The sequence below is a fragment of the Argopecten irradians genome, chromosome 11 (assembly GCF_041381155.1).
Source record: "Argopecten irradians isolate NY chromosome 11, Ai_NY, whole genome shotgun sequence".
Lineage (NCBI taxonomy): Eukaryota > Metazoa > Mollusca > Bivalvia > Pectinida > Pectinidae > Argopecten > Argopecten irradians.
Window position 1 is genome coordinate 40,409,010 of NC_091144.1, and position 14,397 is coordinate 40,423,406.

At 39.5% G+C, this 14,397-nt stretch overlaps 1 protein-coding gene across 1 annotated transcript; it reads left to right on the top strand.

Moving 5' to 3' along the window:
- The first annotated feature begins 822 nt into the window (after positions 1–822).
- On the top strand, positions 823–11,615 carry LOC138334635 (uncharacterized). Its single transcript, XM_069283272.1, has 7 exons — positions 823–916; positions 6,165–6,276; positions 6,860–7,077; positions 8,885–9,014; positions 9,871–9,980; positions 10,675–10,920; positions 11,574–11,615. Exons 2-7 carry the CDS (start codon positions 6,207–6,209, stop codon positions 11,613–11,615), a joined length of 816 nt encoding a protein of 271 aa, XP_069139373.1. The 5' UTR covers positions 823–916; positions 6,165–6,206.
- Positions 11,616–14,397: the final 2,782 nt, after the last annotated feature.

A 14,397-nucleotide genomic window follows, 5' to 3' on the forward strand; every position in this document is an offset into this window, starting at 1 on the left:
CAATGTATATTTATTAAGAATTCTACAATGTTATGTATATGCATACAATATACCAGAAAAGAAAGAAAAAAACTTGATCCGCCTGAAGACGCCTGTGAAAGCAGAAAGGCCTTGAATTATCGAAGTCTTAAGATTTTTTTATATATAGAATAAATAAATGTAGTATGTCCTTGCGATGGAACAAAATATAGAAAAACAAAGTGCATCAAATTCTAAACTATTTTGAATAACTAGTCAAACTTTCGGATTCATTGAGTCGAATTTCTCGATGATAGGACCCGAGGTAATTAATTACAACACGGGAGGGAGGGGGGCTTTTATAACATTGGAATCAAATCCCTAATTACAGCAATTTCAAGATACTCTATATATAATAGGAAGCAGAGGAGAACAAATGTACATGGATTGCATACATGTAGATGTAAATTCGAGCCCACTAAAACCTCCAGTTTTGCAGTAAAAGCTCGACACTTACTTCAGGATTGAATTTATTGATATATGTAAAGGTAAACTTAACAATACGATACACAAATTGGTTTTTGATCGTTTTATATTGTGCCATTAAAAGCTTGGTTTTCCATATTTCTTATCATCCCTTATGACGACGCGTAGGTGTGACTGTCCTCAGAAAAGCGTCCGAAAGACATGACTAACCGATAATCACAATATGAAAATATGTAAGTTAAACATTAAAAAGCAATATCATTAAAGATATATTCGATAAACATATGTTTATTTGTATATAGACGTTTTACTTCTTTCCACTAACATTTACCTGCTACTAGTTACAATAGCATTTCCTATGACTTACCAAACTCACCTGTCTTATCGACTAGTTTACCTTCTGCCTCAGGTAAGATGACACAATTAGCGTGAATCCAAAATGGCGTCGTTGATCGAACAATAATATAAACAGGTATGGTAGATCTTTGTTTAGATAATCCGAACCAATAATACTTTATGAGATTATGTAAGAAAGTATAATTTATACAATTAATTACCGATAATTACCTGGTGTGCTTTAACCACCTGTAATTACACAAAGGTTTATTTCCCAATATAAATCCTTGTGGGATTTATGTTTTCAAACAACCGGAAGTCTAGTTTAGAATTTCATGCATTCAAATATATCCGTAATGTTAGATGAAAATGTGGATAAATCTTATACAAATATATATGTAAATCACAAAATATACATGTGAGCTTATCCTTTGAGATTAAGATCTAGGCCCACCGTCTACATTCTAACCTGTTCGGTGTACGTTCATGATCTTCACTGTCAAAAAGCAAATCTGTCGAATCCCTTCGCGATCATGAACAGATGAAGAGGGGTTTTGGTAGAGATTTACCATTTTTATATTTCGGTCGTTTATATAACTTACTTTCAAATCTGTTCTAGCTATTAAATATGAATATATTTCTATATGATTGACATATCTAGATCTGTGCCATAATAAGCTCGGCGATGATATTAATGGTGTGGTTAATCTTAGGAGTATTCTAAAAATACTTCAACTATATTATTGGCTCATGCAATGTGAATGTAATGCTCAGAATATTGAAATCTTTGTTTATATCAACATATTAACATATATTTATGCTACAGTGTACATCACATGAGATGTTTAATGACCACATGCACTTTCATTTGTACAGCTAGTATGAAGTTTATGCAGTGATTTTCTTACTCAATAATTTCAGGGACTGTACCTTTTCAATTTTTACATTGTATTTTTCTTAAGTTATTGTATGTTTTAAAGATTTTTTCTTTACTAAAGAAATCTTTGTTAAAAAAAACCCGGGAAAATATAGCGAAATTTCTCTAGGGGAAGGGGCCTGTATTTGGCCCCAAATGTGCCTAAAAATAATTGTTAAGTCATGATCATCTGTTACCTGTCGTCGAGGTCATATATTATCGACTTTCACTGCTCTCACCAGCCATCACAGTATGCTATAAGTATGCATATGGCAGCTAGTGTTTGGAGGACCTGGGTTCAAAAAGAAATTATAACATTTCAGCCAGTATGCCATTCATTAATTTTATATCAATGTGCGTAATTAACAACGGTATGTTCAACTTTCTAAAGAGGAGTCCGAGTGGTGTACATGTATTTGGATTTGGATGGGGGGGGGGGGGGGGGGGGGGCTGTCTGACCAAGGTGTCCATTTTTGGCTTGTTATGATATATATCATACATTTAGGGTAGATTAAAGGTCTATCCCCCTAGAAATTGTTTGCTGTATTTTCTCATTTTCATGTAAATACAAGAAAGAGTTTAGTTTAAAAAGTCTTTTATATATATCTACGGACAAACCTGTCTATAAAGACCAGTAAAAGGACAAAGGAAAGTGGTCTTATTAAACAGACGGGGCAGTGGTCTTATTAAACAGACGGGGCAGTGGTCTTATTAAACAGACGGGGTAGTGGTCTTATTAAACAGACGGGGTAGTGGTCTTATTAAACAGGTGGGGCAGTGGTCTTATTAAACAGACGGGGCAGTGGTCTTATTAAACAGGTGGGGTAGTGGTCTTATTAAACAGACGGGGCAGTGGTCTTATTAAACAGACGGGGCAGTGGTCTTATTAAACAGACGGGGCAGTGGTCTTATTAAACAGACGGGGTAGTGGTCTTATTAAACAGGTGGGGCAGTGGTCTTATTAAACAGGCGGGGCAGTGGTCTTATTAAACAGACGGGGCAGTGGTCTTATTAAACAGACGGGGCAGTGGTCTTATTAAACAGACGGGGCAGTGGTCTTATTAAACAGGTGGGGTAGTGGTCTTATTAAACAGGTGGGGCAGTGGTCTTATTAAACAGGTGGGGCAGTGGTCTTATTAAACAGGTGGGGTAGTGGTCTTATTAAACAGACGGGGCAGTGGTCTTATTAAACAGACGGGGCAGTGGTCTTATTAAACAGGTGGGGTAGTGGTCTTATTAAACAGGTGGGGTAGTGGTCTTATTAAACAGTGGGGAGTGGTCTTATTAAACAGTGGGGTAGTGGTCTTATTAAACAGACGGGGCAGTGGTCTTATTAAACAGTGGGGTAGTGGTCTTATTAAACAGTGGGGAGTGGTCTTATTAAACAGTGGGGTAGTGGTCTTATTAAACAGTGGGAGTGTCTTATTAACAGTGGGTAGTGTCTTATTAAACAGTGGGGTAGTGGTCTTATTAAACAGTGGGGTAGTGGTCTTATTAAACAGTGGGGTAGTGGTCTTATTAAACAGTGGGGTAGTGGTCTTATTAAACAGAGGGTGGTAGGGTTTATTAAACAGACGGGGGGCAGTGGTCTTATTAAACAGTGGGGGCAGTGGTCTTATTAAACAGACGGGGTAGTGGTCTTATTAAACAGACGGGGCAGTGGTCTTATTAAACAGACGGGGCAGTGGTCTTATTAGTGGTCTTATTAAACAGTTGGGGCAGTGGTCTTATTAAACAGGTGGGGGCAGTGGTCTTATTAAACAGGGGTAGTGGTCTTATTAAACAGTTGTGGGGCAGTGGTCTTATTAAACAGACGGGGCAGTGGTCTTATTAAACAGACGGGGCAGTGGTCTTATTAAACAGGTGGGGTAGTGGTCTTATTAAACAGACGGGGTAGTGGTCTTATTAAACAGACGGGGCAGTGGTCTTATTAAACAGGTGGGGTAGTGGTCTTATTAAACAGGTGGGGCAGTGGTCTTATTAAACAGGTGGGGTAGTGGTCTTATTAAACAGGTGGGGTAGTGGTCTTATTAAACAGGTGGGGTAGTGGTCTTATTAAACAGACGGGGCAGTGGTCTTATTAAACAGGTAGGGGGTAGTGGTCTTATTAAACAGTGGGAGTGGTCTTATTAAACAGTGGGTGGTCTTATTAAACAGGTGGGGGTAGTGGTCTTATTAAACAGGTGGGGTAGTGGTCTTATTAAACAGGTGGGTAGTGGTCTTATTAAACAGGTGGGGTAGTGGTCTTATTAAACAGTTGGGGCAGTGGTCTTATTAAACAGGTGGGGCAGTGGTCTTATTAAACAGACGGGGCAGTGGTCTTATTAAACAGACGGGGCAGTGGTCTTATTAAACAGACGGGGCAGTGGTCTTATTAAACAGACGGGGCAGTGGTCTTATTAAACAGGTGGGGTAGTGGTCTTATTAAACAGACGGGGCAGTGGTCTTATTAAACAGGTGGGGTAGTGGTCTTATTAAACAGTTGGGGCAGTGGTCTTATTAAACAGACGGGGCAGTGGTCTTATTAAACAGACGGGGTAGTGGTCTTATTAAACAGTTGGGGTAGTGGTCTTATTAAACAGGTGGGGTAGTGGTCTTATTAAACAGGTGGGGTAGTGGTCTTATTAAACAGGTGGGGCAGTGGTCTTATTAAACAGATGGGGTAGTGGTCTTATTAAACAGGTGGGGTAGTGGTCTTATTAAACAGACGGGGCAGTGGTCTTATTAAACAGACGTGGGGGCAGTGGTCTTATTAAACAGGTGGGGTAGTGGATCTTATTAAACAGACGGGGTAGTGGTCTTATTAAACAGGGGGGGTAGTGGTCTTATTAAACAGAGGGGCAGTGGTCTTATTAAACAGACGGGGCAGTGATCTTATTAAACAGGTGGGGTAGTGGTCTTATTAAACAGACGGGCAGTGGTCTTATTAAACAGTGGGAGTGGTCTTATTAAACAGGTGGGGTAGTGATCTTATTAAACAAGTGGGGCGTGGTCTTATTAAACAGACGGGGCAGTGGTCTTATTAAACAGGTGGGGTAGTGGTCTTATTAAACAGGTGGGTAGTGGTCTTATTAAACAGTGGTCTTATTAAACAGACGGGAGTGGTCTTATTAAACAAACGGGGCAGTGGTCTTATTAAACAGACGGGGCAGTGGTCTTATTAAACAGGTGGGGTAGTGGTCTTATTAAACAGGTGGGATAGTGGTCTTATTAAACAGGTGGGGCAGTGGTCTTATTAAACAGACGGGGCAGTGGTCTTATTAAACAGACGGGGCAGTGGTCTTATTAAACAGACGGGGCAGTGGTCTTATTAAACAGGTGGGGCAGTGGTCTTATTAAACAGGTGGGGTAGTGGTCTTATTAAACAGGTGGGGTAGTGGTCTTATTAAACAGGTGGGGTAGTGGTCTTATTAAACAGTTGGGGCAGTGGTCTTATTAAACAGGTGGGGTAGTGGTCTTATTAAACAGGTGGGGTAGTGGTCTTATTAAACAGACGGTCTTATTAAACAGACGGGGCAGTGGTCTTATTAAACAGATGGGGTAGTGGTCTTATTAAACAGGTGGGGTAGTGGTCTTATTAAACAGACGGGGCAGTGGTCTTATTAAACAGGTGGGGCAGTGGTCTTATTAAACAGGTGGGGCAGTGGTCTTATTAAACAGGTGGGGTAGTGGTCTTATTAAACAGACGGGGCAGTGGTCTTATTAAACAGGTGGGGTAGTGGTCTTATTAAACAGACGGGGCAGTGGTCTTATTAAACAGACGGGGCAGTGGTCTTATTAAACAGGTGGGGTAGTGGTCTTATTAAACAGTTGGGGCAGTGGTCTTATTAAACAGGTGGGGCAGTGGTCTTATTAAACAGACGGGGCAGTGGTCTTATTAAACAGACGGGGCAGTGGTCTTATTAAACAGGTGGGGTAGTGGTCTTATTAAACAGACGGGGCAGTGGTCTTATTAAACAGGTGGGGTAGTGGTCTTATTAAACAGACGGGGCAGTGGTCTTATTAAACAGGTGGGGCAGTGGTCTTATTAAACAGGTGGGGAAGTGGTCTTATTAAACAGACGGGGCAGTGGTCTTATTAAACAGACGGGGCAGTGATCTTATTAAACAGGTGGGGTAGTGGTCTTATTTAACAGACAGGGTAGTGGTCTTATTAAACAGACGGGGCAGTGGTCTTATTAAACAGGTGGGATAGTGGTTTATTAAACAGATTGGGAATTGGTCTTGGTAAGGCAGTTATCTTATTAAACATATCTTTATACAGAGGTGGTCGCTAGGACAAGTTTGATTGTACACATATGTATTTCTAGATAGAAAAAATAAAGTTTTTCCAAGATTTTTCTCAATTAAAAAGGTATATACAGGCTAGGCCCCTAAATTTATCTAGTAACGAAATCATTGATTTGTCAGTTAGGATATTAATTTCACACAGGTAATTAATATACATGCATTTCTGTTTCTATTTACAGTTATAGAGTAAGAAGCAGAATGACTCTACCTGATATCACCTGATGGGGTGGGATAGAATCCTGTTGTGTGTTTGTGCCCTCCTGCTAATGGAGGGCACATACGCTGCCACATGTAAGTACACTTGGGCAAATACAGTGTAACTGAGTGTCCAAACCGGATATGTAAGCATATTTGGTTTAGCTAGGTTTCTTAATTAAACAGTATTTAATTAAGTATGTTTAGAAGGAAAATGCCATACAATTGTGCCAGAATAGAGAGGGATTAGGATTGGACAAGTCATATGTAAGTTCACAGCCAATCAAAACATTTTGTCCATCAGGCTGTAAGGGACGTATACATCAGAATTGTCCAAAATAGTATATTTATGATTGACTTGTTTTGCTGAATACCATCTGGTGTCATTATATAGGATTGTACAACATGACCAATCATGTGTATCAATACTGGTTCTCGATCGAGAAAAGGAATTAAACAGTTTATCAAAATTAAGGGCATGAAATATTGAATTAATACAACAAAACAAATACACTTCTCCGGTACACAATAAGAGGATAATTGTATACATGTATTTCAATATCACTTTTACCATTATTACTGTTGACTGTAATGGACACATCCAGATCAATGCATGGAAGAGTCTACTAAAGTTTCATAGGGGTGAAAGAGTAAATTATATTTCCAATCTTTATTGTAGATGATATGGAGAAGTGTGATTATGCTGGTTTCTTGGATGTGCCAGAGGGAGCCCCCGTAGTTGTAAATGGAGGCGTTCTTACCACCACACCGGTACCGAACCCATGTAGCATTGTTTTCCGGGCGACCAACCCCGAACACATCCTCACCATCGACATTACCATTCTGAATCTCATCGACTGTTCCATTACGTTGAATTTTATCTACGGCTCAGACGTAGTATGTATACATGCTGTCATGTCTTTAAGTTATATCTGCTAAAAGTTTTAAAACAAGATTGCAATGTCATTGATTTGAATAATCAGGCCTCAAAGTTGAGAGAAATTTACTCGCATATGCGAGTAAATATTCCCAAAGGCGAGTTAAAATTAACAATGTATCGCCAAACGGCGAGTAAAAAATTCCTTAATATTTCCAGATTTATTTTATGTGTTCGGTTCTTTTAATAGTTACACATATCTAATCTGTGTAAGAAAAGCGCTTAAAAGCATAATCACTGCCTGCTGTAAAGCGTCTTGATGACCCTACCTCATGTATCAGTAGCAATATGGCGGCAAAAAGGCCGGGGCAAATCCCCCTGACTTGTTTTGGCTTTAAAAAGTCAAAACAAACAGAGAACAATGGCAGTTTTGACTCTGGATTCATGTGAAAAAAGGGACTGAAGCCAATACATCAACAGGAAGCAAACGCTTCGACATGGCTGAACGAATGTTGTGGCCAAGACATGACGAAGGTACGATGTTCTGAAAGATGTGTAAACAGGTTATTAATTGATCAATGGCCGGCAAAACAGACTTTGTGTCCAACTACTGATTGTTACGAAAGAGACAGACGCTTGTGTGACACAGAAAGACAGTAAGACATTCATGATATTGTTTATCGCTTCAAGTTCAAACGAAAGTACAGTCGGACACAACTTTCAAACAACGCAAACAATGTGTTGCAAAAACATTGCAAGATATGCACATAAAGTTCGTCAATGCATACATGTATAGAATCGCCAAGCCACAACTAAATTCCAAAGCCGCTGGTAGACATATGCAACGAAAAAACGGACTCTTGGAAGCTTGTACATTACTGCCTGAGATATTAGGCCCAATTTATTCAATTTTAAATAAAATATAATAACCCTAATCGGCGCGATATGAATTAGTAACTGAATAAATTTGAGATATATTGATAATTACTATACATTTATATATAAATTACTTATATTACCGTATATAAAATTTAAACAGATTGAAAAAAGGTTTTAAAACAAAAAGGAAGCTGAAGTACAGAGGCTGTTTTAGTGGGACATTGCAGTTGTTGAATAAAAAGAGTTTTGACCAACACAAAATTATGTTTTTCATGTTTTTAATACTTGTACATGTGTATCTGCTTGCTCAATAGTGTAAGGTGTCTCAATAAAGCTCTTAACACACATCAAATCAATATATGAATCTTATAAATTTCTCTTGACAACATTTGGCGAGTAAAATTTAGAGGTCACTCGCCAATTGGTAGTCATTCCCAAGTGCTACTTTGAGGCACTGATAATGTCACAATTTTTGACATAGAAAATATCATTTACAAACACACTGATAACATAGTACATTGTCATATTGGGACAGATTTAATACGGGAGTTTTGAGATCCCAAAACGACGTGGGGTTAAGTACTATTTATCATCGATTAATCCCTCCCTCCCGGTGGTTTATGACGTCACAAGAATCACGTCAAAATGATGACGTCATAATTAACGGAAGGTTTTGGGATCTCGAAAACCCCTGTATTAGCAGAGCTTAATCTAGGGTCTCGCTCAGGAGTAGATATTCAAACCCCTTTCCAATGAGATTTTGGCTAGAATTTTTTCCTATTGTCATGTTGTTTTTTTCCCCAAAATAAGAATAGTCCAATTCCCCAAATTGTCGTCCAACGTTTTCCCAATTTAAAAAAAATTAGTTCTTAAAAGCCTAGGTTGATCCTTGGTAAAATGATTTAATATCTGGTTTCTTTGGTACAAAAGCGACTCTTTGTGTTGTAGGAGACATTTCGATGTGGCACCAGAAACCCAGGGAAGATCTACACCAATATGCGGCAGATTACTGTTAACTTTTTACGAGGACCCCAGGTCTCTTCCTACAAGTTCCAGTTTCTGCTCACCAGTACCAAACGTAAGGAAACTCCACAGATTTTTTATTTTTTGGAATATATCCATTCAGTCAATTTTCTTTTGTGGCTCTTCTTACCTGTTTGAGAGGTGCCTAATACATTTTTGGACCAACCTGAAAACAAAAATGGATGACAGCTAAGTAGCCATCTTGGATTTTAACAATTAAATTTGTTATTGCTATTTGTTCTCAGAATGCACAGAACGAGATCACTGGAATTTTATGCCTACTATTCAAGCCATATTGGTCTAATGTATTATTAGTAGCCATTTTGGATTTTAATAATTTAAGTTTGTTGTCGCCATTTTCTCAAGAAAGGACAGAATTGTACAAAATTATTTAAATCCTGGTTTCCCAAGGACTTAAGTAGCATGTGCCATAATGGGCAGATTACACAGCCATATTGAATTTTGAAAAATTTGTTTGAAGATTTATAGTTTCTTAATCATTACGGTAGGATCATGTTTTAATATAAGAAGGAAGGTAAGGAGAAAGCAGTGGAAAGATCTATCAGATCATTATCAGATGTGGATTATTAAGATCCCAGTTCTGTTATTTGCATATTTCAGAGTTATCTGCCACTTGCAGGTAGGCATTCGATTGTGATGGTCATGGTTTGTGTTTGCAAGCTTAACATTGATATCATACTTTTCTCACAAGGGAGGTAACTCTGTAATATGCAAAGACAGGAATAGATCTCCTGTTACAGAGTATAACAATTTGATATTTTACAGAAACCCTGGCACTTTAAGAAAACCCTGACATTTTAACAAAATCATGACACATTTTAACAGAACAACTGACACTTAACAGAATCACATATTTTAAAAGAATCCGTTATAACTTTTGATACTTTCAGCTGTACCCGATTATACCTGGGGACAACTCCAATCCATCATCAGGTTGGCCTTATCGTGGGGATTGTGTCTGGTGTCTTCGTCATTGCTGCTTGTGGTGGCCATCTTGAAGGTTGACCTGTGCTGTCACCGACGTGCTCAGAAGGCTAAAATCCTGTTATAAGGCTAACAGGACAAAAAAAGCCATTGGATCAGCAAGGGAGACCAGCACTCATCCGTAGGGTTTTACAAACGATGCCGTACAAAATGGCTACACACATGAGTCCTCACCGAGGGCAAAAAACAAAGTTACTATCGGAGAACAATGGCTCGAGCAGCCCGCGTGCTAAGACTCTAAACTTCCACTCCAGTACAAAGCCGGAGGACAATGGAATTCAGAAACCATTTTCAAGATGATGATGACACTTATGATAAAACAGATAGATATGAAAAGACCTCCTAAATCGCCATTTTTATCAGCATTATCAACTAATCCGAAATTTAAAGCATCAAAATCATCTAACAACAGGGACGCCGACGAAAGAGAAAAAAGGATTTCGTCAACATCATCCGTCAATTCATCTGGGGTCTCTCGTGACTCTGCCCCTCCACTTCCTATTGTTCCTGTTAACAAATCTCCCACAAATAAGAGGCGAAATCATGCCAGTATTCGTTTAGGGCATATCGGACAGCTTCCTCTTCGGAAGAGGAGTTTAATCAGATGGCTAACGCTAGTGCGATGAGAGAGGAGAGTGGTCCCTCCTCTACAGAGACAACTGCCAGTAGGCCAGATACTAAAGCTAATACTAAACATTCCCTAAAACCAGATAAAAAACAAGAAAAAGGGGAACAAAAAGGACATGAAGCTGGAGGACTATGAACCCACATCTGGAAACTTTCAGAAAAACACAGCAAGGGCTAGTAAACGGGCCCAGAAATCGCCACGCCTTGGTAATCGAAGCGATGGGTTTGGTCATCGTAGGAGAAAAAGTGAAGGTAGAAGTGACGGAGAATATGAGGACTCGAGAGACCAGGAACACCGACCAGCATGTGTGACTTGGAGTCACTGCCTCGTAAGTGTTCCATTTTTTAATATTACAGAGTTAGCTCCCTTGCGGGTAGGTATCCATTGTGAGGTTATTATTTTATGAGCGTTAATTCACGTTGTTTTCTCTGACGTTACGCTTGTAAAACATATGACGTCACAATAAATATCTATACCTACAAGGGCAGATAAGTCTGTAAATATGCAAAACACAGAATATCAGTATGTATATTACATATTGTAAGACCAAAAACTACTAAAAGTGACAATTCAGCCATAAGGCAGTTTCAAGATTGATCCTAACTGTGATTTCTAAATATAACTGTAAAAAGGGTTACCCATAAGTAAAACAATCTTTAAATAAGAAAGTAACATTAGAGTTTTGTTAAAAGTTCGTTACCTTTTGTTTCGAGAAATCAGAGCCACTCGTACATTGTTTCTGGAATCTGCCGTAAATATTTCATTGTCAATTAATACAGTAAAACACATATATAGCAAAACAATGCATACATTCAAATTTCACTCAGTAAGCTGTCTTTAGTATGTAAATGAAGCCATGCTTATAACTAAGTGATATCATGTGGGCCCCAGAGGTTCGTGTTATAACCGTGCATCTACAAACCTGATATTAAGTCTGTAGACCCTGCTGTTGATGTCATTTCTTTATTTTGTTTTCTGCAGCTCTCACTGCGGTCAGCCTCTCGTCAGTCTCTCTATGCATGATCCCGTTCGTCTCTCTACCGGAGGCGTGGCAGGAAAGGATCTTACGCAGAATCTGTAGCCTCGACAATTTATGTGCGCGACGACATGGAAATTGGACGACACTCTCGTTCATATTCTCAGGATTATGATCGTTGAGAAACTGATGGGCGGTTATGAGAGACCAATCAGTCGTCATGAAAGAGAAAGAGTGTGTTCGGTCTATGGGTGAACGTTGGACGAGAAACGAAGGACACGATCAACGCAGACACTTAGCGAGAGACTGCCACACAAGACCGGCCCATGAAACAGTCGGTCGTCATTGCAGCCTACATACGAGTGGTTAAGAAAAAGAAAAGATCCAAGTCAATGTCAGCTGTTGGCACTCAGACCAATAAGGGCTACCTGAAGAAGTCAGAGTAAGGCTGAAAACGGAAACTGAAGATAACCTGGAGAAACCGAAACCCTAAACCAAAGCGCCAAACCCGTAAGGCCACACAACCTGATTCAGTGCAGGTCCGCAGCGTCAAGAGGGATTACAGAGGATGGTTTAAGAAGAAGAAAAAAGAATAAGAAGCGAGGACAAAATCTTAGGGGAGGATTTGTCCCCATTGCGGATCGACCTGCCACACCACAAGAGGCAACAGAGGGCTTCTGCACAGGTCCCTGGCCAACACCTACGCTTCCAATATAACATGCCTCATGGAGCCTATGCCTCAACCGCTGGCCCCTGTACATACCGCTGCCCTGCCGGAGTGATACCCGAGGGCATGGTGTTCCAGTGCAGGGAGACTTCAGCCTGGGTACCCAGGGTGTCACAATTACTAAGCCATACAGTGTCAATCACAAAAACGGCCTATATAATGGCAACCGCAACCGAGGACAAATCAATCATCAAGCAGGCCATCCACAAACAGGACAAATTGTGCACCAACCAGGACATCAACAGCCAGAGGACAATTTGTCCAACACCCAGGACAAATCATTCAACAACCAGGATATCCACAGCCAGGACAATTTGTCCAACACCCAGGACAAATCATTCAACAACCAGGCCAGCCACAGCCACGAAATGTCAGCCAGTCTTCCCATGTTCCTGGCAAACCTCGCAGGTCAAACTGGGACATGTTAATGGAGATGACCGATGGGCGACAACCCAGCAGAAAACAAGCTGCCATGACAGAAACAGGATCTCTTGCTAGTTCAGTATTCACATACAATCTTCCCTCACATGTAGGTCACCCTGGCATAACCTGTTAGTCCAGCCACATCACCCCCAGGGGTGGGTGAAACCAGGGCCTACTCTACACCGTGGCACCTTTCCGAACCAAGCAGTTGGCCACAGGCCTGATACAATGCCGCTGTTGTGCCCACCGTCTGTACATTGGATGCTTATAAATATGGGACATCGATGTCTTGGTCCTCTCCGTCCGCCGGTACCAGCAATTCCCATGATACATTCATTCTCCAAGTTCAGGCAGTGATACTGGATACTTCCTGTGGTTCACAAAGACTCAATCCAACCTTCTACCTAAAAAATCCTCCAGGTATGTGTTGGAAGTAGAAATCAAAGACAGTCATAAAACAAAGTAATGTAGATGTTAAGGATTCCTATTCTGTATTGACCATTCCTGGTTATAGTTTCGGTAAGTGTAACCCCCACACCTGTATATAGAGAATAAAGTGTGTATAGTGTGATGGTTAAGGCAGCCTTACCTCAAACTTGCGCTCACACATATATATATATATATATGTTGATGTAATATCCTGTACATGTATGAGCTGACCCTCATCGACACTCTTTATCGCACTGTGTAAGATACAGTTACCAATAGCTACACCCAAGTGAAGTATCGAAACAAATTTTAGGGTTTCAATACCTGAACACTGTAAATTATTTCGTGCTTGACTTCACCAAACTTCATTATAGTCCAGTCTGTGCGATATTACAGTGTTATATCCCCTGGCGGTTAGGTATTGATATGTTACGTCATTATTTTGATGAGATACAATTCAACATCGTTTTCTCCGAAAAGAATGAACGATACATTCGCAAAAACAATTTGTTGTTAAGTAATCAAGTACGCCGTTACCCGCAAGAAGCAAATAACTCTTCAATATGCAAATACAGAATAATTTACCCTGACTCTTCTGCAATTAGACCATTTCGATGTTCATAGGGCTTATAACTTTGTTCATACCTGGTTCACAATGGTTTCCTTCCATTTCTACAGTAATGTATACCTCTAGACACAATCCAGCCTATATTTTTGACGATAGCTGATTATATAGATGGCTTCCACAATCACTAATCTCTTTAGTTTGTTTTTAAAGGAGGGTAAGAGACCAATATTATCTCTATTTATTTATTTCAGGTGTGGCAGCACATTAAAATTTAAAGTTTATCGTGCAGGAAGGTCGTTAATTATTTTCCCGTTATGGGGATTAATGTTTATGAGATTGAAGAAATTCTACTAATAGCCATTAAGTGCAGACTGGAGTGCTTATCAGATCATCTTGAATGAGTTGAAACAATTTCAAATATTTGCGAATACATTCGTATTTTGAATCTGATTTATTTCTAGTTTATTGTTTAGGTTAATTTAGTTTTGTCAAAGGAAGTCATTTTTAACCTAAAGTGTATTGTCTTAGTTTTTGTGCATGCTGCATGAATAGAATATTGTATCAAGTTGTTGAACAAAACAAAACAATTTACTTACTGAATATTTATTTGCGAAATGAAAGATGATAAAAATCGTCATCTACTGATATTGGAAAACTTATATGTACATTTGTGCCATAGATA